The following is a 25,300-nucleotide window of genomic DNA, read 5'->3' on the forward strand; positions in this document are numbered from 1 at the left end:
TAACCCCCAGGTCTATATTCCACCCATACAACTCCCATACCATAATCCATAACCCCCAGGTCTATATTCCACCTATACAACTCCCATACCATAATTCCCAGGTCTAAATCCCAGCCATAAGACCCCCATGTCATATTCCATAACCCCCAGGTCCATATTCCAGCCATAAGACCCCCATGTTGTTGGTTCTCATTGTATAACATGGCCCACTGGTGTCACTATTAGGAAGCCCTGAAAAACATAATTCAGACATCTATGATGTAAAAGCAGTCTGAAAGTGGCTGCAAAAAGCTGCAGCAAAGGATTACAAAAAAAGTAATAATAAAAAAAAATCAGTTTTTTATTATTATTATTATTAATAATGATAATAGTAATATTAATAATATTTATAATAATTAGTGAAGGCATATATTTGCTGTACTAGACCTATAATTAGCATACAAGGGGCGTGGTTACAACGAGGGGTGTGGCTAGTTAATTAGAAGCCGCGTGGACTAGCACAGAGCAGTGGGCGTGTTTCCACGTAGGATAGACATGTGGGCGGGACTTGCTCTCAGGGAAAGAATGCAGAGTGGGTGTGGTCTGTCAGTGGGCGTGTTTCTGGCGGTGATCCCGGTTGCTGGCAGTGCGGCGCTCTCGGTAGCGGTCATGGCGTCCTATGCGCTCCTCTCCGGGGTTCTTTTCCTACTGCTGGCGGTCCCTAAGTCCCTGGCCGCCCGGTTGGAGCCCATTGACTACCTATACGATAACGGGGTGGAGGCGTATTACCGCAGCGACTGGCCCTCCGTTATCCTAAATATGGAGAAAGCGCTGCGTAACCGGGAGCTCCTCCGCCGGTACCGGATAGCCTGCCGCACGCACTGCGCCTCTATCGGTGACTTCTCCGAGCAGCCCTTGGACTGGGGGCCCGTGCAGGACCTGAGCTTCTTCCAGAAGATGCTGGAACGGGCCGGCTGTATCCGGCAATGTGATGAGGAGAAGCTCGGGGCCCCTTCCAGCGCCCATGTCATCGGTGAGGAGCTGGAACTGGAGTTCAGGAAGAGGAGCCCCTACAACTACCTGCAAGTGGCCTACTTCAAGGTACCCCCATTGGGGCAAATCCCCCCTCCTTATAATCTATAGTGACCTGTGTGCCATGGCAACCATCTGACAGCCACTCACAGATCAGCATTTATACCATGTGACCATTATGGCACTACAAGTCCCACAGAACCCAGTGCAGAATCGGCGCTGCATTCACAGCATTATATTGCCCCTGCAAGCCCCGGGGCCAGTGATACCTGCAGGGATGTGGTAGCTCTTGCTATGGCTGGGTACACATGGGCAGATCTGCTGCCAATTGGAAAGCAATTAATCTGATGCGTGCACATGTGCGAAATTCTGGAAGGAAGACATTGATCAGATATGCCAGACTGTTTGCACATGTGTACATCACATTGAGATTTACTAAAAGGCTGACCAGTTCACAGCCATCAGCAGAGCATTGGACGTTACGGATCTGCTTGTGTGTACCCAACCAACACGTATGCCCCTGACATGCAGCAAACCTCAATCTCCTAGATTGTAAGCTCTTCGGGGCAGGGTCCTCTCCTCCTCCTGTGTCACTGTCTGTATCGGTCTGTCATTTGCTATCCCTATTTAATGTACAGCGCTGCGTAATATGTTGGCGCTACATAAATCCAGTTTAGTAATAATGCATCATGTTGGTGTGAATTCGAAGCAGTGCGTTCATAGCGCGCCATTGCGTTTTCCTGATCTGCACGGTTCATCGTCCGTCTTATAAACTTGCATCCATCTCACACTCCATCTAAACATTTCCTTTTATATTTACTGCAGGAAGGCTTTGTGTTTGCAAATCTGTGATCAGGAATCTGTAGAAGGACTACAACTCCCATTCTATCCTATCTTGCCCTAGCACAGAGTAGCCGTCAGCGGTCGTCCAGGTGTGCGGAGGTCACACGGCCTCAGGCGGCAGCTGTGATTGGTATGCCTGGGTTTTAGAATAGACCATTTACTGCATCTTCAGCCGACTTCCCTCCCCCATTCAATGCCACGTATTGAGGTGGGGAAAGTCTCCTTCCAGCAGGAATGTCTCCCTCCAGCACGCTCACACTTCCCAGCAGTCTGCTGTCACTTTATACATTTGTTTGATTTTATTCTAGTTTTTATCTTAGTTTCCATACGGATTGTTGTGTTAGACACTTGGAGAAAACTCATTTTTTCAAACTTGCTTACTTGTCTTTTGAAACTCTCACTACTTCCCACCAATCTGTATCCCCTCCTATTGTGTGATACTTCCCCCACCTCTTAGATTGTAAGCTCTTTGGGGCAGGGTCCTCTCCTCCTCCTGTGTCACTATCTGTCTGTCATTTGCAACCCCTATTTAATGTACAGTGCTGCGTAATATGTTGGCGATATATAAATCCAGTTTAATAACTTAAAGCTGTGTACACACTTGCAATAATTCTCATTGCAAACGAACGACTAACGACCGATCGTCCTATAATCTATAACAAAAAAAGTGCACGCCGGCGAATGAGGATTGTCGCTGGAAACGAACGACCATCCTGGCGGATCTGATTGGAGGACAATCATTAACTATCTATTGTGTGTACGGGGGTTCAGTGATGGTGAATGGTTCTGCAGTACACTTTCTGCTGTACATGTCACTTCCTGCATTGCTGGATTATATTTGAACGATCGCATCGTTACAGCATGTACAGAATTGTGCACAATACAATATTTCCAAATAATTGTGAATAATCGTTAGTCGTTCATTTTCTAACAATAAATATTGCAAGTGTGTACCTAGCTTTACTTTTATACAAAATGATCATTGTTTTTATCACATTCCTTTAGCTATTGTGTATTTATAGTAAAGAACGGTCACAATAAACTTATGCAGGAATATTCAGTCTTAGACCGTTTTTGTCTGATTTCTGTAAATGATCGCTCGGCCGTCATTTCAAGCCTCTGCCTTTGTGCTGCAGTCAGTATGTAGGTGAGGATTGCAGTGTCTTATACCCGGTTATAGAATCCGCATAGCAGCACTTTCATTGTCCGATGGAGGATAGCAATGGCCGCTTTGATGTTTGCTAAGGAAAGGTTCACATCAATGTGATAACTTTTTAAAGTTTAAGTAAACTGCAATTTGGCACTAAGGTGAATCAAAGCACCTATCACCACCATGCAAAATCAGAGCGCCCTGTAATTAATTTGGCAGCATAGAAATGGCGATTTTATTTAAAAAAAAAAAAGAAAAAAGTGTAAGCTCTTTAGGGCAGGGCTCATGTACAGCGCTGCAAAATATGTTGGTGCTATATAAATCCTGCATAATAATAAAGTGGAGATCTGTTAGCAGATCATCACCTCTTTATCAATGTGCCTGTTGTCTCCAGAGTGTATTGATGACCTTGGTATTATGGTATTACATTACAGAAACCTTTAGATAAGGGAGAAGAGGATTCGTTAAAGGGCACGGGGTTTATTACTGCTGTGCTTACTGAGGAGCCGGAGGACAGAGTACCACTGTCATTATTAATAATAATATTATTATTATTAAACAGGATTTATATAGCGCCAACATATTACGCAGCGCTGTACATTAAATAGGGATTGCAAATGACAGACTAATACAGACAGTGATACAGGAGGAGAGGACCCTGCCCCGAAGAGCTTTTCAAACTTGCTCTGGCATGAGTTTGAAAAGCAGTCATGACCTCAGATATCTTATGTGCAAGATATATTTCCAAACCAAGTAGCACCAAATATGAGATCAATATAAATCTGCTATTGGTGCAGCTTCTGATTTTTAAGATTTTAATACACTCATGTAAGTTCTGCTGTGACTGGTTCTCTTTAAGGCTCTATTAGGTTTCCCCCCTGTACTCCGTAATTGTCCATCCAAAAGGAAAGCAATTGAAATGTATGGGGAAGCTACCAGCACTGGCTGGCTTTGGGAAATGCTGGTTGCTTGGATTTCTCTGGCTTTAGTGCTTTTTGAGTCACTGACCCTGGAGTGGAACATCTAATGAAGTTAATGTAAAGTTAGGCATTTAAGGTCTATATAATGGATAGTATTGCCAAATATAAAGACATTGGATTGCAATAAATCGGGCACCTAGCAGTTAAAAGCAGATTTTGGTAATGGCAGCTTACATATCTTCTCAGTGTTGTCCTAGAACTTAGTAAGGCTGCCCTTACATCTTCATCTGATATTGATCTCAAGTTGTAAAGTGGAGCCCAATGAGTAGGACACCAGCAATGGAAGTAGCTGCAGAAAAGATGGCACAGTTGGCTGTGGAGTGGCAAGGGGGAGTGCAAAGCTTCCATCTCTGCATTACTGAAGACATAGATTTTAGATTTCCATATTGTCCAAGTGTTCATGTTATGACAAGTAGTCCTGCCAGACCTCCAACACTCAGTTCCTCTAAGGTTATGTACACACGTTAGATAGATGCATGAATGAGCGCTGTATATATAGCACCGTTCTGTTCCATAGAGAGGGAAGGAGGAGAACAAGTGAGCGGCACCCCCTGCGCTCTCTCACTGTCACTTGCGTTACGATCATTCTTGCAGATCCACGAACGACATCGGACGAGGGCTGAATACATGCCAGATTCTGGTCCAATACCAGTCCAGGTATTCAATCCAGTGCCAGGAGCAAGTATGTGGTACAGGAATCTTGACACCATTCTGACTTACTAAGCTGTTTGCTTTTTCCATGTCAGAGACTCATAGTATTCAAGCCAGGAATCTAGCATTTTTCGAAGGAACCCAGTACACACCGCACCCGTTCTGTCCTATAGGGCAGGACAAGCAAACAGGACCCCACTGACATTCGGAGTGCTTGTTCCTAATCGTTCAGTAATTTGCCACGATGGGTCAATGAACAATGTTGGGCAGCCGATGTTCAAATGTCAGATTCTCACCCCGAGACAAACTCGCATTATCTGATATGTACTGTCTGTATGTACAGCCTCAGGCTGTGTACGGGATGGATCATAACCCATCTGATTGGCTTTATGTGCTGCTTCTCCAGTCTGTACCCTGCTTTACAGTAGAGTGCTTGCATTTACAGAAATATGTGTAATAATGCTTAAATGGTGTTTCTTTCATATCGAGTTCAGCTTCATTCTGAGCAAAATACTGCTTTTGGTATTTTTTTTTTTTCATGAAAATATTAAATCTAACTAAGAACTATCAAAAATAGATCAATTTATATTGAAATTAAAATATCAGTTGATTGGGAATTCCCATACTTTGGCCAATAAAGAGCAGGGAATCATTGGCCACATAGCTTTTGTTTTTTGTAGAGTGATCACATTCTGATACTTGAGTAGTAAACGATCAATATTATCTTTATTGTTAAACAGGATTTATATAGCGCCAACATATTACGCAGCGCTGTACACTAAATAGGGTTTGCAAATGACAGTGACACAGGAGGAGGAAAGGATCCTGCCCAGAAGAGCTTACAATCTAGGAGACATATAAATATTGATTGTTAACCTGGTTGTGTATGGTCAGTTTTAGCCAATACCAGCCATTCAGCTGGCATCTCCTGCAGGGGGGTGAGTGTGTGCTGATCCCATATTGGTATGTTATTGGGTATAACTGATAGATTATTGAACTTCTGGTAATTTTCCTAATTATCCTTCTTTGGAATGATGGATCCAAATATTTATTTGTTGTATTTTTCAGATCCACAAACTCGATAAGGCTGTGGCGGCAGCTCACACCTTTTACGTGGGAAACCCCGAACACATGGAGATGCGACAGAACTTGGAGTACTACAAGATGATGGCCGGCGTGTCAGAATCCGACTTCAAAGACTTGGAGGCCAAGCCGCATATGGTGAGTGTAAAGCGTCCGGCCCCATATGTCCCAGGAATGCAGAGGTGGGATTAGTGATGTTTGCACCTCAGTGGCTTTGGTCGGCCATTCCATACCCTGGCCTCTCAGGACATGAAAACACTTTGTTTCCGTGTCAGTGGCTGCATTATATGCCGGGTGTTCAGTTGCAGATCTTCCTATAGATGGGGAAGTTGAATATCGCATTTGTGATGTGTACCCTGCACTGTTTTTGTTGTCTGGAAAATTAGAGACATACCCATAGAATATCCCCATCCCGTGATAGGCATAGGCTAATGGAGGAATTGGATAGGTCAGGTGCTGGTCACTCTCTAAATGTTTTTTGAAATTGTTGGTAACAATGTTCACTATTAAAGCTGCACCGTGGCCACAGAAATGCAATTTGATCTGGTTGGCATTTCAAAATAAATTGAATTTCATTTTATTTTTCTACAAACTCCTATCTCCTGCTTTATGAAGAAGTTTACAGTAGGGAAGAGCAGAGGGATAACCTAATCGGTGTGCTGTTGTTTCTTTAATGTTCATTCATAGGATAGGGTGGGTCTTTGACCAGTCTGTATTGGTCAGAGACCCACCCTATCCTAGTATTTTGACTACTAATGAGTAGTTGAATCTTATGACTGCGGCTTTAAAGTGAGGTTCTTCAGCAATCGAGTAGACACCGGTGAAGCACGCTGTGTTGCATTATGTTCTTCATATAGGTCTATTCTTAGCAATGTTGAGAATGGAGCTGGCTCTATACAGCATCATGCATGCCCAAATATCCACAAGGAGCATGCAAAAGCTGTTTTGGTAAAACAGAGTTTGCATGTCTCCTCTGCCACAAGCCTATACCTCCTGGTGGCTTTTTTGGGGTTAGTTAAGTGTGCTTTAAATTACCTCTTGTCTGCCTCCCCATTTGTTTTCTCTTCTGACCTGACAAGTCTATGACCAACCTATTTGTTTTCTCTGCAGGTAGAGTTCCGTAAAGGAGTTAGCCTTTACGCAGACGAGGAATACACAGTTTCCATTGCCCATTTTGAAAAAGCTCTGGAGGAATATTTTGTTGCAGACCTTGAATGTCGCAGTCTTTGCGAAGGAGCCTACGACTATGAGGGCTACAACTACATGGATTACAATGCTGATTTGTTCCAGAGTATCACTGGTATGACCAAACATATTTTTATTTTATTATGTGTTGATATATTCCACAAAAAAAGCTTTTTAAATACCTTCATGAGTATGAAAACAAAAGACATCTTAAAGTTGTTAATTTAAAGCAGCCAATCATTGGGTAGAAAAGCCAGGGAGTTGTAGAGAATGATTCTTGCTCTGTGTTGGAGTGGTCGCTCTTCAGAGGTTTACACAGCACCCGTGGAATCAGATCCGGAGCCTTGGGCCTGAGCTGTGCAGGAGCTGTGTTAAATATCTGCGGAGAGCCCACTGCTTGTACACAGGGACTAGGGGTCCTTCTCTTTTCCATGCTGGCAAAGGACAGGCATTTCTACTCACTCTGTGTATGGCTGAGTATGATTCCCTGACTTACACATTTACATACGGTGGGCAAATAGTTTGTTTTTGGATTGTGCTTTTGGACTCTATGCAGACAGTGTCCTGAGCAGAATAAAGCCTTTTACATCAGTGCTGCAAGACAAAAATGTGAACTGCTTGGCCATCTTGCTGCCCATCGAGAATACAGAGTAGAAAGCTTGGATCGAGACAAAGCAATTGGAGCACAAAAATAGGATCTGAGGTCAAATACAATGTTGGCTATAGCATAACTTTTACCATCCCACAATATGTGATCTGAACTTTTCAGCTACCATTTCCTACCCAGATTTCTCCTCCCCTTAGTATAATACCCTAAGCCCGCTTGTCTTTTCTCTGGTATATTTAACCTACCTTGCACAAAGCAGCCATTATTAACATTATTATTTTAATTGGAGATTCAGTGTTATTGCTTCATACTCATTAATGTTCAGTAAGTAATCTTCTTAAATCACGACTTGTAAGTGGATAAGTTCCACGTGTCATTCTATTGTGTTTGCCAATTTATTTGTTTTTTAGGCATTTCTGTACACTTTTTAACCTGGTTAAAACAACATGCTTTGTGATTTAAGGATGTGCACAAAGGGTAGAAGTTGAGTTGTATTTATTGAATGTTGGTAAAGGTGAACTCCAGGAACACCTCTAATTTTTTAATTGGCGATTTTATCAGAAAGGTTGTATCAATGCAACTAAAAACCTTTAGCACTAATTAATTGTAAAGAAAAACAAATGTCAGTTTTCCATCCAAAGGTCTATCCAGTTCTGAGATATGCTCAGCTTTGTCCAACTGGGCAGAAGATCTGATCTTTCTCTGCTGCAGTTAAGCAGCCCCTGCAAGTCTTGCACTCCCCAACCTGTTCCTGGCGCTGTGTAAATTTGTGTCCTGCATGTATCCGGAGTTCAGATTTAAACAAATATTTCACATGTTGTTGTTTTGCAGATCATTATGTGCAGGTGATGACATGCAGACAAGCTTGTGTCTCGGAATTGGCCACACAGCCTGGCAGAGAGAAGCCGGTTGAAGATTTCCTCCCATCACACTTCAACTACCTACAGTTTGCATACAACAACAGTAAGTGCGGCTTATGCCATTTATTTATAAAAAGCAAAATGAACAAAACACAGTGATAACTTGAAAACACCTGCAAAACTTCATTTAAAACAATAATTGTATCCTGTAATTTGTCTGGGTTATACTAAAATGAATATTATGACGGATGAACAAATAAGCGATGTTCACACAGTACCGTTCTGTTCCATAGAAAGAGGAGAGCGAGCAAGTTGCACCTCGCTATTCTCTCCTCCATTAACATGTATATAGGTCATTCCCGATCCTCAGTCATTGATCTGCAATGACTGCTTGTACAGGTGGCGGGTTTTTGCCCAGGATGAGCATTTTCTGATGTGCACATGCACCCTAAAACTGTATTTTTCTCCTTTCATTTTTATATGTCAAAAAAAAAAAATACTACCTTCTAGCAGTGGTGCTGGTCAAGTTTTGCCCGAATGGCTTCATTAGTGTGCAATGAGGTTGAGCACACATAAGTAAGGTTTCTTTTATGCCTCTGGTTTTCTTATGGTTCGTCTCCAAATGCACATGACCAATACAAAAAAAGTTGAAACGGGAGAAAAAAATGACCAGTTTTCTAAGCAATAAAATGTACATGTGTCATACTAAATGAGAAATCAGGAATACCCCATGTGCTATACTGTCCTATGAAAATGTCAGTGTGTGCATTGTAGGGAATGACATCAGAGGACTGTGGCGGGAGTGCCTTAGGAAAGAGGCTTTGAGAATGTGGCATTAAGGGGCCTTTTACTATTCAAAAACCAGCATTTAACTCTTGCAGTGCCAGGTAACCACACTGCATTTGTTTTGTAGCAGGCTTGGCTGGAGTATAATACATGTACTAGCAAAAGGAAGAACTAAAACCCTTTGTTAGTTTCGTTTTTTGCTGCCAGTGTCCCCTGGGAATATTTACTTATATACTTACTAATATTTTAATATTTCACTCTACTTCTTATCCCTTAATGAATGAAAGTAAATCTCTCCAAGGTAAAAGGAGATTCCATTTTAAGGAGTTGTCACAAAGGCAAAATTTTGCCTCATCTCTTGCACTGGCGACTACTCAAATTTATGGTTTCCCTTTACTTTGTCTTTGTAACAAAAGTTACCATGGGGGGGGGGGGGGTGAATCTCCAATTAGGACATAAACTTTGCACACAGTGCAACCGACTGATGAACTCCATGAGGATGGATTTTGCTCCTCAGCATAATATTAATGTTGGGGGTATGTTGTCTTCTACTATTGGTTTTGTTAATCCATTGTACAAGAAAATACACTAACTGTCAATTTGTCGCCCTTTATTGGTTCCTAGTGGAGAACTACACCAAAGCGATTGAATGTACCAAAACCTACCTGCTATTCCATCCTGCGGACGAGGTGATGAATCAGAATTTGGTTTACTACACCGCAGTTCTGGGGGAGGAACAAGCGGCTTTAATCCAACCTAGAGAAGTAAGTTTGCTTAAAAAGTTATTATTTTCTCATTGATCTTGTTCTGGTTGCCATTTTAGTGACATTTTTCTTCGAGGAAACAGCTTTTGTTTGCTTCGTTTTTCAATTGGTGTAAATAAACAAACTGACGAACAACTCCATTCCAGTTCATTTGGCGAATTCTGACTACTGATTGGTTGTAGGCGACGCTTCGGTTTGTTTCTTTTTTTGTAGCAGTTTAAATAAATCACCCCTCTGTTATTTGGCTGTCTTGGGAAAATAGAAGTATTTGCAGCTTATACAGCTGAACCTTATTTTTGTAATTTTTATTAAATTTTAAGCTGAAAAAATATAATTTCCTTGTGCTTAAAAGAACCACAGAATATGATGCTCACTTCTCAAAGAATAGCACATAATGATCCTATATACAGTGATTGCAGGAAACCTAAAGTGGTCTCTCAAATGGTTATATTGCTTGAGGGGTCACTTAGGTGCTGCTTGACTCAGTAACATAAATATTAGGTTTATCTGTGGCCCTCTTTTGTACCGGAAAAATCTTTTTATAAAAACATAATGAAGCTTTATTTTACATCACTTCATGTAAGCATGGTTGCTGTTGTAGATGGACCAAGCTGTGCAAAATAACACAGAGCTGATCCTCCCATACTTTAGGTCAAAATATATTTGTGGAGGATAATGTGTGAACAGATTTAGGCAGTTCTTATGGCTTTAGTGACTGCCATGCATTTAAAAGCAAGACTTCCAGGCATCCCTGCAAAGAAAAGGGTTAATACTTACTCTTCCCACTGCCCACGTCACCAGTTTCCACTGTCTTTACAAGCTACTGCGGCTGAAATATCTTCAGTATGCTTTTGTGTGTGTGTGTGTGTGTGTGTGTGATAGATGGATATAATATTCTATACTGCTCTGGGAATTCTTTATTATTTTCTTAACTTTTATTAGTAAAATAAATAATGAAATTTAGTGTAACAAATGTAATGCCTTTGTAAAAAAAACTTAGTTTCCATTGCTATGATTGATATATATTTTTTTTTTTTTTTCAGAATATACTGAAGTACATCCAGCGAAGTCTGCTTGAGAAGGAGCTGCTGTTTTTTGCCTATGATATCTTTGGAATTCCCTTTGTTGACCCTGTAAGTTAAACTTTGACCTTTTTCACTTCTTTTTGTTTGTTCACACTGACATGTAGCTCAAATCTACAGAAGAATTTCAGACCATCTGTTTGGCTATTGTTGGTAATGTGGAGAAGAATTATTCCTGATGGAGATGTATTAAGAAGGGCTAAAATGTATACACAATTCAACATGAAAAATATCTGCACAAAAGCTTTATTACTAGATTTATATATACCTCAAAGGGTAGCTGAAAGTCATGTTTGATCTTCTGCAATCACATTAGGCACTGAAAAAGTGGTCACTAATAGCGTAAATAACCACTACTGAAATGTGTATGTGTTTTTTTTCCAGGCCCCTCTGTAGTTTGTAATTCTCTCAGGGCAAGTTTCTGTAATCCGTGTACGGTATAGAAAATTTGTGCGGTATTGGTAATGATCTAATTTTCTGCTTTGTGCAGGACACGTGGACACCTGAGAATGTAATGCCCAAAAGACTGCGAGATAAACAAAAGTAAGTTTATATGTAAAAAACTTTCATATGGTTTTTGTGCATTCCTGATCCCTTTTCGATCAGAAGCCAGGGAAAAAAAATGTAAAAGACTAATGGCAAAAAAAGGTGAAAAATACTTTGCATTTAATTCTGTCTGCATAGTAATTCTTCCGTATTCGTCACAAATCTTCCAGTTTGACACTCCATGTTCTTCAGCCCAGTTCCCAGGTTGTCTTGGTCCCACTGGGACATTCAATCATGGTAGCCCGCACACTTCTTCATTGAGCAAGAATTAGGACTCATTGCCACCTCCAGATGAGAAGAGAAAGGGGTCTGTGGTGTGTTTGGACCATTCAGAAAATCCCTTGGGGGGGGGGGGGGTTTATTTACACTGGTAGGACTGGTTGGGGTAGCGGTAACTATGGAATTTTGCTTTTGAGTTTACATTTGATGGCAGGATATTGGTATTGGTGTATTCCACTTTGCATCTTTATACTAGGATCCCCACATATAAGGCTATGAAATATGTTTACCTAAAATACCATTGAAAAAATGTAATCCTAATAAAATTCCTAGAATGACCATGCCCATGTTATTTTTGGCTTTTTTTTTCTTTCAGGGTGGAGCGTGAGACAGCAGCAAGAATATCTGAGGAGATTGGAAACTTGATGAAAGAAATTGAAAATCTGGTGGAGGAGAAAACCAAAGAGACAATGGATCTGACCCGAAGTGTCCGAGATGGTGAGATTCCAAATACCTTATAACTCAAATAAACCAACATGTGCAAAGAGAGAAAGTGCATGGTTCTCAATGCTGATTCTGTTGGTTGCTTTTTATTATTATTATTATTATTATTATTAATAATAATAATAATATTAAACAGGATGTATAAAGCGCCAACATATTATGCAGCGCTGTACATGAAATAGGGGTTGTAAATGACAGACAGATACAAACAATGACATGGGAGGAGAGGACCCTGCCCCGAAGAGCTTACAATTAAGGAGGAGGGGGAAGTATCACTCAATAGGTGGAAGATATGAAATGGTGTGAAGTAGTGAGAATTTTATGAGACAGAAGAAGACGGGTAGCTTTTGTTGCTATTGCTTTATTGCTCCCTCCCACCCCTTTTCTGGGTTTAAATCAGATTTCCTTACAAAACAGTGATAACAATTCCTAATTACCAGAGAGTTACATAGTAGGTCAGGTTTAAAAAAGACATAAGTCAGTCAAGTTCAACCACTAGGGAAATAAACATATCCCAGATATAAAACCCTATGGACATGGTTGGCCCAGAGGAAGGCAAAAAAACCCTGGTACAATTTGCTTCAACAGGGAAAAAAAAAATCCTTCCTGGACTGCATATTCCAGATGTGGTTTGACCAATGCTTTGTACAGGGGCAGGATTATGTCTCCATCTCTGCAGTCTATTCCTCTTTTAATACAAGAAAGTACTTTGCTAGCTTTAGATATTGCAGCTTGGCATTGCATGCTGTTATTAATTGTATGATCTACCAGAACCCCCAGATCCTTTTCCATTTCTGACTCCGCCTAGAGTTTTGTTGACTGCAGAGCCATAAGTCTGCCCCATCCCATGACATGTTGGATCTCTGAAGAGATACCTCTGTTTTTACACCAGTCAAGGATCCTTCTTGGCTCCTTACTTATGGGATACAGGCTTTTCTGTTTATGCTGGGACAGCTTTATAAAGAAAACACACATTTTGTTTTGTTGCACTAAAATATATTTAGATGGGCAATGGTATGGTACAAGGTGCGATACAGGAACATTACACCTATTGATGTGATTTTTTTTTTTTTGGGTGGATTATAAACAACCTGATATGCATATTTTCCAATGATCCACATTTTTTGTTTGATTATTGTTTACTGTTACTTCCTATTTGTTACTTTTGTTTGTTAGAAGAAAATGTAACCTCCAGTCTCCTCTCACAGGTGGTGCAGTTCCATTTGAAGAGGTCAGCGTTGTCATGAATTCAAAGACTTTAAATGGATCGCAGAGGGTTGTAACTGATGGGGTCATCTCTGAAGATGAATGCCGGGAACTCTTACGTCTCACCAATGTAAGCTCAGCTCTCTGCAGGATGAGTTCAACAAACTGGTTCCATGCTTGTCCAAAGACAGCTGTGTTGTCTGAATAAACAATCCCAATTGTCAAGTTCTCTGCAAAGTTAGGTCTGTTTACTCACCACCTATTTTATGATTGAAAACCTTTTCACTGCATTCATGTCTAAATCTTCATCTCTTCCATTTTTGTCCCAGACGTATCTGTGGGGAGAACAGCAGGCTCAACAGACCAGTTAAAACTTTAGTGTAAATCTGGTTGAGTAAGGGAGGGTTCAGGAGATGTAAAAGTGCATTTGTTTAAAGCTTTCTTTTTGCAAACAAATGTAATATTTTAAGGGAGGGAAGCATATTGCTATTCTTGAGTCTGAAGAGAAACATATTTATAACTTCACCTTTACATTTCTCTTCTCACAGCAGCTCAGAAAGTTTGCTGATTGTATTCTAGTTAGTCTGATATGTATATAATTAATATAGGGAAATCCTTTATGAAAAAATATTATTACAGCAAGCATGACATATTCATTTTATCTGAAAACATATTTTACCCAACTGCTGAGCACACACTGACAATACAGATGGTTTCCATTTTTCATCATTATAATATTCCACAGTTCTGATTAATTTTCTACTCTGTTTTCTAGGCAGCAGCCTCTGCTGGTGATGGTTACCGAGGTACAACCTCCCCCCACACTCCCAATGAGAAGTTCTCTGGTGTAACGGTGTATAAAGCTCTAAAGGTAAGTCAGAAATATTAAACCTAGACACTCTTCAATTTGGAAAATGCAATCCACGACTGGGACAAAATAGTTGCAGGTCTTCATAAGCCACACTGCCAGGAAAAGTGAAAGGTTATTCGGAATTGCTTCTTGAGGGTTTGAGAGTCTGGTTGGTAGCTGCAGGTAACTTCTTGAAGTGCAAGGTGTTCCTAAAGTGTAGCTCAAATTCATGCAGTAGTATAATGTCCATGAGCCCTCATCATTTAAATTATTTCCTGTGAAATCATTGACCCCTTTGAATCCTGGGTCTAGGCGTGTGGTCAGAGATCACCCAACTTCAACTTTGCATGCTGCTGCCAAAGAGCTCTATAGAGATGTTCCTGTACTGGGAGCAGCCTCCATAAACAGCCAAGCAAGGGACAAGGAGGTAGCCACCATTATTCCCCCATGACTGGTGATCTACATGCTGGTGGGGTAATTTTCAACAAGCAGGAATGGTGAACAAAGCAAAAATTTGAAAAGAGATAATGCAGTGTAATCCTTGTACTGTAGTTTAGCTGGTGCAGGGAATGTTGCGGCTCCTCTAGCAGTCAGAGGAGCAGTGCTATAGATCTTGTGCTAGACATATGCAAGTATATTCAGCTACATAACAGGAGGATCTAAGCAAAGCTGTGCATTGAGAAGAGAACTGCTGTATTTGCAGAAAGAATTTTAGATTGTACAAATTATTAGAACTGCCTTGGAACAAATACCATTTCTTGAATATATATAGATTATATTGAATTTTCCTACTGTGAGTTAAGTTCCACTTTAAATCTTCTGATCTTGTTTATTGGCCTTTTTATACCTGTTTGTAGTTATTCTCCTATGTGTTTTTTTGCTTTGTTTTCAGCTGGGGCAAGAAGGGAAAGTGCCTTTGAGAAGTGCGCACCTTTACTATAACGTCACAGACAAAGTAAGACGATTGGTGGAGTCATACTTCCGCTTAGAAAACCCTCTGTACTTTTCCTACTCTCATCTAGTGTGCCGGACAGCAATTGAAGGTATGGTCATTGAAGGATAAATGAGAATCTGTGATTATTCTGCATGTCACCTATATTTTTCTTAGTACTGCATACAGCGATTGTGCTTTATTGGAATCTTTTTCAGTGATGCTGTCTCACTGCCTTTTACAGACTGTCTTACAGTAACTATGTAAGGCTGATTTGAAATATATGTTTGTCTCTAAGTGATGACAAATACACATTTGGTTTGCAGCAAAAAAAAACCTGCATTTCTTCATCTTTAATATACAATCGTTGAGGGGGCGGCAGTAGTTGATAATTAAACAGGAGGGAAGGAACCTACTACTTCGATATAAATTATATGAAACCCAATTTTAAAGCCAACATCAGTCAGGTGACCGATGGCTTTAAAATTGTTTCATATAATTTTTATCTATAAGGTTATAACCCATATTAAAATAGAAAAGGTGCTTTTAGGCACAGTACTTGTCTTCAATCCAGAGCTGTCATACAGTTCATTTTTGCTACTAGATATCCTCAGACCTTAACCTTTTTTTCACTTTTTATGAGCACATGAATTGATGGCTCCTCATTGCTGCTTTTTCCTATCCCAATCCTTTATCTGCTGTACATAAACTGCAAGAGAATGATACCAAGACAAATTCAGATACTTGTGCTTACATTAAAAATATATTTAATCTTTATTGAATACAGAACTGCATTAAATTATGTATTTCAGATGTCTGGATGTAATATTGCAATGTGCAATATAAGAAAGTTATCCGTCCTTAAATAAAATGCATTCTGGTAGCAACTGTAGATTATAATTTCTTAGAATTTTACATTTGAACTGTTTATTTTACAGAGAAACAAGCAGACAGGAAAGATCTCAGCCATCCTGTCCATGTTGATAATTGCATTTTAAATGCAGAGGCAATGATGTGTATAAAGGAGCACCCTGCATACACTTTCCGCGATTACAGGTAGTTTATCATTTTATCATAATTGTTCTTAACCATTTTTTCCCTGTTCTAAAGTGACTTTGGACAATACTTGCCCTCCTATACATTGGGGTAAACATGATTAATATAGTGCCAACGTATTACGTAGCGCTGAATTAAAATGTAGCTACAGTAAATTGTAAGCAGGATTTCCTAAATGATTAATAATTCTCCCCGCTCCCACATTCCCTCCCAATAGTTGTCACAGAACTTGAATTCAATTTCACAAATAGTATGTTTCCTGTTATTAGAGACTTGTGCTTCATATTGTGTATATGTGATTTATTAGATCATATTTTTTTAATTAAAATCTAACCACAGGCATTTTAACATTTACCTGGCCACAATAGCTGGACTGTCACATTTTTAGAAGAAATTATCTCACTCAACAATCTAGAAGGTGCAGCAACCCACCCCCATGCATCTGGGCTTACTTGTCCTTTGTGGGTGCCTGGCACCTCCAGGGTTGCAATCAGGGGAATTGCAAAAATCTAGTTTGCTGATTACCCCCTGTACCTCTATGAGGGAAGAGCTCCCAAACCTCAGTAATTTTGCCAGGTTAGAAGCTGATTAAGCAAAGTCTGATTGATTGGTTTCAACAAGTGCGGATGTGTTATTGGGGGTCTCATTGACCCCCTGATGTCTCCATTTAAGAAAACACTGTACTGAACATAGGTGTTACAACCCTTAGACAGCAAGTTTTTTTCCCCCACCCTTACTTAACAAAATGCCACAAAGCCTAAAAGCCCCCTACACCCACATGCATGCACATATCATAGAAATGCCTGCATTTGGTGTGCACATTATAAACTAACAAATTGACCCTTGCCACGCATGCTAAAATAAGAAACCTAGTTCTAGGTCAACATTTTCAGGTAACTAAATTGAGTTACAAAGGCTTTTAAAACATTACCCATGGACAATTTTGTGTGCTGTAATTTTGAAAGTTGATGTAATTGGAATCCATTTACTACACAAACTTTCTTTATATTTTACAAAAAAAAAAAAAATCTGCATTTGAGCCTTTGACCTTCTTTTCCCTGGGGACGTTAAGGCACCAGTTTGTCTTAAACATCTGAATACGTGCAGACTGCTTCTCCCCACCATGGCAGTCCCAGCCCTCTGGTGTCCTGACAAGCTGATACACGTGTGAGATTCCTGCAGCTCTGTTAATAACTGTCATGAAATGAGAACAGTGGAATCTGTAATGTTCAGACAGGAAAATTCAGACTTTTTGTTTAGCCCTAAGCTGAAGGCAACCTGGTGAGAGCAGTGTGGATCTTTACAGAAAATGATTCCTCATTCAGCTATAGTAATTTGCTGTATCTTAAAGCCCTTCTCACATGTGTATGTTATAGGGGGCTAGAAAAGCAAAAAAAAAGTGAAAACTTCAGCATTCATTATTACAAACCTTGGTCATGTAGCTAGCAGTAGGTTATGCTTTCCCAAGACCTTTCTGTGATTTGCTAGATAAAATGCATGCGCGGTTTCTACCATAGACAGAAGTAGGGATTGGATAGGTCAAAAAGAGATTTTCCAACATAGCTTCATAGTCCAATCTTCCACCTAGAACTACATAAATTACATCAAATTTTGTCATTGGAAATGATCTATCATGATCATTTCTAGTGATCATAGAAACAACAAGCACCCTGGATATAGCACTGCTTGGTTCAATAGTGAGAAAAATTCAAGCAAGAGGCCCCCACTGCATCCTCCTCCATGGGAAATGACAGCAGTTGGTGTTTGTCCATTATTTTGTGATTCCGCCATGGATTGCTAAACAACGCCTGGCGACCAATGAACACACACCAGCGTTTTGTCCAAAACTATTACAATCGTTCTTCAGCCAACAATTATATAGGTGATGTACATAGCCTAAGTCTCTCATCCTATAAATAAACACACAGTAGTCTGGTTTTGTCTTCCTGTTTTGCTTTTTTTTAACTATACAGGGACTGACTAATGAAAACCATAGACCAAAGTCTCTAATGTCATGAAACACTTAAAGCCTTTGCCTAAAACTTGAGTCACAAAATAACATCTAGACACAGCCTGTAAAATGGGACTTGATGCCTATAGATTTAGATAGTTTGCAAATAGATCAAAACTCTTGTTCTGCTTTTCACATTTTCTAATGTGTTTGCTGTCTTTTAGTGCCATCCTTTATTTAAATGGAGACTTTGAAGGAGGAAACTTCTACTTTACAGAGCTGGATGCCAAAACAGTCACAGTGAGTATGGCTCTTGAAGACATGGTCTTGATTTCTGAATATATTTAGAAAGATTTATCATCTCTGATTTCTGTCACCCTGGTGCCTTTTAATGAAAAGACATGGTCTTATTATTGCTCAGACCCCCACCCCTTAATAAATAAATGAAAACATCTTAAAAGCCAAAAACCTATCTAAGACCTTCCATTTCACTAGGCATCATTTTGTTCCTGTGCGGCTTCCTGCAAAAGTGAAGTACCCAAAACCTTGTGATCATTCTCACCCACTCTCAGTACTTCTCAGTAGACAGTGCTATAGCACACTGAGGTAACTGACATCTTTAACTCTTTTCTAGCTTTAAACAAATGCAATTTACAAACTGCACATGTATACAGAAAAAAACTGGCTAGAGTGAAAATCGGAGTAAGCCATTCCAGTGCAGGAGGAGCAGGCTTACCATCGGTCTTGCACAGTTGTTTAGCTTTAATTGACTTTTCAAATGATTATTTTAGTTATTTCAGTTGTTGATAGATGATAATGGATTATATTATCCAATATCTTGTATACTAAACAGGGGGGTCTCCTGCTGCATAGACAATCCCACTGCCAATATGGTAACAGAGCTGGTACCTTAGGTGCAATTATCTCAGCTTGAGTCCTAGAAATGAATTCAATGCATGCAAAGTAAAATACCAGCTCTGGGTAAAGAACACAATTTATGGAAATGTCCTGAATATCTGTTGATGTGGTTTATACGTACTGGATGTGACAATGCTGTGTTTTATCTGTAGGCTGAAGTCACGCCCCAGTGTGGACGGATGGTGGGGTTCTCCTCTGGAGCAGAGAACCCACATGGAGTAAAAGCAGTCACTAAGGGGCAGAGGTGCGCTGTGGCCTTGTGGTTTACATTGGACCCACGACATAATGAAAGGGTAAGTGAAATCGGAAGTCTTTTGTACTTTTTTAAAGGGTGCCTGGGTAAATAAACACATTCTCCCTTGCTTTATGTAAAATTCAAGCAGAAAGTTAGAGGCTAACATTAAGGCAATGTACACTTGTGCAATATTTGGTTGGGAAGGATCTTTCACGATCCTTCTCACTGACAAACGATGCATGAATGAGAGCTGTACATACAGTGCCTTTTCTGCTCTATGGGGAGGAGAGAATGACAGAGCGGCACCCTGCTAAACTCTCCCCCCCCTTTCACTTCCATTTTGATCGCTTGTCGTCCATCGTCGGTGGATCCGCCAGGACAGCCGTTCGGCTGATGAACGACGAGCGCTGTACACACGCAAGATTCTCATCTGATATCAGCCCTGAGCCGATTATCAGACGAGAACCATTGCAGGTGTGTACCTAGCCTAATTCAATGCACTGCAATCTCAAGCAATATCGGCCCTACCTGATTTTTTTACTACTGGACTACATCCATGCCTTGTCATCTTTTATGCATAGGGCAAGGAGTTCTGTAGTTAGGCAGAGCAGAAATTGGGCTGGCAACATTATTTGGGAAGTACAGTGCTATTGCTTTTACCTAAAGCTTTTTTAAAGGGAGCTGAATAACACTTTATGATCATCACAAACCTTGACCACAGACTGAGCTTGTACAAACATACTAATCCTTCATCCATGTCTAGGACAAACCATTTTAACTACAACTTTGCATGTGGGCCCACTGTGCAATGTATTTAAGTAATTTGTTGATAAACATGTTTAAAGTTAATCTAAAGCTTTCTGTATGATAGTTTAAACAGGTTTAAAATCCAATTATGTGATGCAAGAACATCTCCCTTTAGTTAACAGAGGGGATGGTTTGCTTTAGTCCAGCAAATCCTCCTTTGTGCCTCACATATTCCCCCCCTGACAATGCAGATCAGTGAGAAGGGTTCAGCAACAGAGGTTATGATGTAAATACAGAAAACAGTGGGCAGAACAAGGTGTTGACAATCTACAAGCCTATGAGAATCAGCACTTACAATGATAGCAGTGTCCCCCACAACATTTACCATTAATTGTAGTGCAAGCAGACACCGTTTTGACTTGAGGAGTGCAGCAGTATGGTCCAGCTATCACAAGAAGCTGAAATAAAAGATAATGTGACTTTGCAGGGATACAAAACATAAACTGACATTATAAATACCTCTTCTGTTTTCAGGAAAGGGTCCAAGCAGATGATTTGATCAAGATGCTTTTCAACACAGAGGATGTGGACATATTCCCAAGCAACGAATCAGAAAGAATATCATCACAAGGTGATAAAACTGAGCAGGCCATCACTTCGGATGGCCTCGTGGACTCTGATAAGGCACCAGAGCCCCCCACAGCTCCAGACTCTGACGCTTCCAAGGAAGGAGTCTTAGGACCACCATTGGACTCTCTGAAATCAAAGACGGAATTATAACAGTAACACAGACATTGACCTGCAGACTGCTGCCTGGATGGAATCTGTGAATCAGGGACCCAATTCCACAGATCTTTTTTGGAGGGAACCAAAGTGCCATTACGGTATTACACTTTTTTTTTTTTTTTTTTTTTTAAGTACGTCAGTGTTTTGTCAACGGCAATCTACGATTGATTCTTGAACTCCCTGGATCCGTCTGCCAGAAGATGCTCATGAAAAAAGGCCTTTGCCACTTGAATCAAGGTTTTTTTTTTAAAGTATTCTGCTTTGGACTGTTTAACAGACACCAAAATGTATTTTCATAGGAGAACTTTTTTCTACCCCTTTATAAAAGTTTAATTTTTTTTAATGTAAAGCTCAGTTTCTATTAACACCGGTGCTATTATTGCACTGCTTGGTGCAATATTAGGTGGTCAGTGTGTGAAAATCCATTATTACTGGCCAAAGTGTTTTCTGTAACAAAAGACTGTCTTATGAAAAATGGAAAAGCTCACTCCAAGGATCCGACTAGTAAAAAGATTTGTGATGCCCATAGCTGACAATAAGCTTCTTTTCTTCAGTAAAATGGGATAGGCCAGGGTCAAAAAGCAAGAAGCTGATGGTTGCTAGCAGCAGTGCAGACAGTTATTTTATATCGCCTATGTGTGGTTTTGATTTTGTTGGGACTTTTGTTCAGATTATTAGCATTTTTATATACAGGCAGTTACCTGATTTTATTTGGTTCCAGGCTGTTCTCCAAAAGGAAAGTTCCATTTCTCCAGCAGACCTTTATTTACGTGAAATCTTTATCTGTAGCAGTGGAAAATGGTTCAGCTGCAGCCTGCTGTGCGGTGAAATTCATACAGCCAGCAACTGTGGTCCCGTCCTGGCCTTGCTCCTCTTCTGACCATTCCTAAACACACAGCTCCAGGCTTTCTATTCTGAATAACCTGGATGAGAGGAAGTCTGAAATGGGATTGCAGTTGCTGCCTCCATGACCTTCCTTTTGTAGAAGAGGGACCTGGAACAGAATGAAATCTGGTAAGCAAGTTTTGTCTGAAGCTGAGCTTTAAGGCAAGTCATCACTAACCTTTCCAGCAGCTTGTAATGCAAAGTCATTATATTTGCAGTCCAGGTTTGAGATTTCTAGCAACTTAGAAACACCTGCTGTATGTTTACATTAGAAGGCAGCTTTCTAAGAGTCTGGTGCAATAGATTTTACTGTCCCTGCACTTTAAAAATGTGTTCCCCCAGATTCAAATAGCTACAGAGGTTATTGAATGCTAGATATTATTATATACTGCTTATTCAGAATATGTAAATACTTTAGGTACATAACCTGAGCATAGGTTTAGTGGGAGACATTGTCATATTGCCTATTTAGAACAAAGTAACCATTCCCTTGCAAAGCTGGCCTCCTACTCCCCTATATTTACCTTACTGGCACTACTTCACTGCTCCTTTCCCTGTCCTCCAGCTGGCACTAACATACCCGGTGTTGGCTTGTGTCTAATGCTAGTAAGTAAATGTGACTTCAGTTATTCTGACATTGCTCAGATCTAGCTACTTATAGAGCAAAGCACTGTCAAATAGGAGGTCACATGCTATCCTGTACCCGCAGGCATTGGTTATTGGCACCTGCAGTGACAGAGAAATGACTGGTAAGGGAGCGCTAACAAGGTGCATAATAGTGCAATGGTTCTTTGTAATGACTCTGTTATTTTACCCTTAATAGACAAGGTGACAGTACCTCTTTAAGAATGAATTCACTCTAATATGAGTGCAGAAAATTGAGGGCTCCTGCTGCTTTGCTCTAGCAGAACTAGAGGAAGAGGGGCTGATTGGTAAATGTGTTTTTCCAACATCTATGATGTGCAAATGGAAGCATTAGTTCTGCTAACCCAAACACTTAGCATTGACACAGCTTGCAGAAAGGGAGTTTTGAAATTGCTAAAAGCTTGGCTGTCTCTTAAAACCCAGTGGGAAACACAGTAATAGATAATAATAATTCAGGTGGAAGTTCCCATGCCAGCAGTTATACAGGGAGCATAAAGAGGACTATGCAATAGACACCAGAGATAAACCCACTACCTATACCCCCTCTGATAGTAAATGTAAGGGCACTTGTGGTATATACAGTGTGACTGTTGGCTATGCCAGCACGGATCACCAGAGAGGGAGGGCAACAGCATTTCCTCCAGTATTGCGGTAATAACACAAAATAAAGATCAGGACAGGTAAACCTTTCCTTAAATATATAATAGGGAAGCAGATGTTTCCCGCATGGCCAGGTCTTTTTATTTCCCCACCATCTAATATCCATTCTCCCATCTATATACCAGGAGGAACAGAACAATGAGTTTGGCTTTAGTGATGGTAAAGGAAACGTCTGCATTATCCATAACAAGTTTTCTAATTATATTAGGGAAAATAATCTGATTGGTTGCTTTGGGCATCACAGACATTTGTCTTCGCTCTTTTTTTTCCTTCCATAAATGAAATCCACTTCTGGCTGTTATGTGTCACTTTGTGGTAGCCCCTGTGTTCATCCTGTCTTACTGGTAAATTTAACAACCCAGCTGGTTATTTAAGTGCCTTCATGCAAAAAGACTGTTACAGTAAAATGTTTCTTTTCTAATTCTGTGCTTGGAATCATTTTTACCTGCTCTAAACCTTGAACACAACTCTATAGTCTGAAAAGTTTCTGGGACATGGTGCTTTGTTAGTCATTTCCAGCATGCATTGCATTAGCAATTGTCAAGGGTGCACAAACTCACAATGATGTTCTGTGCTCATGCTCACTTATTCTGGGTGTTGTTTCACTTGGAGGAGGGCTGTCACTGGATAAGTGGAGAATCTGCAAGAATAGCACCAAAGAGCAGGTGAGTATTGGCTTTTTTAACTGAGCCGGGTTACGTTTTCAATCGAGTTTTCAGGATAAATAACAACATACAAAAAAAGTAAAATAAAACACAATACAAACATGTTCAAACAATATAAAACAACCATCGGTCTATGGACATAAAATATATCCAAATTCCAACCAAGACAATATCAATCTAACATCTTTTTTTTTTTTTTAAATACTCTTATGGCAAAAAGTACCTTACACAAACCGATCAATTAAACATCTAGTAATCAAGAGTCGTATCAGAATCCGCAATAATTGGACCTAGGCTCCATAATCATGCAAAAACTGGTGGTGGATACCAACAAAAACACAGGTGAAACCTGTAAAGACAAAATACAAAAAAAAAACAAAAGCTATAAAAACAAATAACCCTTGGGGAGAAAAAAGTGGAAAAAAGGAAGGGGGGGGGGGACAAATACGGGGGTGATATTATCGGAGAAGAGCAGGGTTACATAAAACCTGGAATTAGGTTCTAAAGGTCAGGAAAGCAACATGAAAGCCCCCTAAACTTCAGTGCACTACAAGAGTTAAATACTTGTTTAAATCAAAGTGGGATGTAAATGTAAGGCTTATTTTATTCCCTGCCCTCCTGTACATTCTGCCCCTGTGCAGCTTTAACAAAGACCGCTGCTGTGCCTTCATTTTCCACACGAGGGCAGCATCTTCCCAAATACCACCAAATCCCATTTCACACATCCAGCAGAGACCATCAGGGGAATAACACAAGAAAATTATTTCAGCATTTACATATCCCCAGTATTTTCTTATACAGATCTGCGGTTTGAACATTTTATGTATTCCAAAACATACACAACTCTAATCCAATTTCAACAATTTCTAAAGACCTTCTGTGCACAAATGCACTTGGGCTTCTTTATATGCAACTATCAACATAAATTAATCAAACTGCAAGGAAAAAAAAGTCTGGCATAGTATAGTGTTTTTGTTTTGTGCTTTAGATTTGCCATTTCTAAAACAGAACTAAATTCTTGTTGTGTGGGTGTTTTTCCTATAATTGTGGCACACACCTAACTTTTTGTAGGTGCCCTGCCACGTCCAGGAACCTGTCACCTTTGCATCACCAAAGCTGCTCCTTCAGCATTGGACGGGCACTGGTGGTGTATCTCACACTGGTGTCTGGGTCTATGTTTGGCAGTGCTGCGGGTAGAGCCAAGGCCTGCACTGTATGGCAGAAAACAAATCGCCACAATGAGCAGGCAGGTTTTTGTGTCTCCTCTACCTCTTAATGACTTTTTGTTTTTGGGGGATTTAGTTCTAGTTTAACATACATTCCAAATATCTGATCATAAACATTAAAACACCTAAAGAGACCCTATCAGGGTAACACAAGATACAAGGTCCCCTGCACCATACACACCACCCAGGCAGCCTGTGTCTGCTCAGTGTTACAGCCCTTCAGTGTCCCCAGCAGTAGGAGAGCTAGACATAGCTAGATAGTGTCCCC

At 40.3% G+C, this 25,300-nt stretch overlaps 1 protein-coding gene across 1 annotated transcript; it reads left to right on the forward strand.

The window, feature by feature from the left end:
- Positions 1 to 617: 617 nt before the first annotated feature.
- Positions 618 to 23,562, forward strand: P3H1 (prolyl 3-hydroxylase 1). The gene is made up of 15 exons (XM_072425934.1): positions 618 to 1,080; positions 5,704 to 5,856; positions 6,829 to 7,018; positions 8,342 to 8,473; positions 9,781 to 9,920; positions 10,964 to 11,053; positions 11,493 to 11,545; positions 12,144 to 12,265; positions 13,480 to 13,607; positions 14,253 to 14,348; positions 15,220 to 15,370; positions 16,197 to 16,314; positions 18,490 to 18,565; positions 19,336 to 19,476; positions 20,700 to 23,562. The coding sequence occupies exons 1-15, from the start codon at positions 649 to 651 to the stop codon at positions 20,943 to 20,945; spliced, it is 2,268 nt and encodes a 755-aa protein (XP_072282035.1). The 5' UTR covers positions 618 to 648; the 3' UTR covers positions 20,946 to 23,562.
- The last annotated feature ends 1,738 nt before the right edge of the window (positions 23,563 to 25,300 follow it).

Source organism: Pyxicephalus adspersus, chromosome 11 (assembly GCF_032062135.1).
Source record: "Pyxicephalus adspersus chromosome 11, UCB_Pads_2.0, whole genome shotgun sequence".
Lineage (NCBI taxonomy): Eukaryota > Metazoa > Chordata > Amphibia > Anura > Pyxicephalidae > Pyxicephalus > Pyxicephalus adspersus.

Coding starts and splice junctions, on each gene's coding strand:
- P3H1 (XM_072425934.1), top strand. CDS start 649: ATGGCGTCCTATGCGCTCCTCTCCGGGGTTCTTTTCCTACTGCTGGCG. Junction 8,474..9,780: donor ACAGTTTGCATACAACAACA/GTAAGTGCGGCT, acceptor ATTGGTTCCTAG/TGGAGAACTACACCAAAGCG. Junction 11,546..12,143: donor AGACTGCGAGATAAACAAAA/GTAAGTTTATAT, acceptor TTTTTCTTTCAG/GGTGGAGCGTGAGACAGCAG.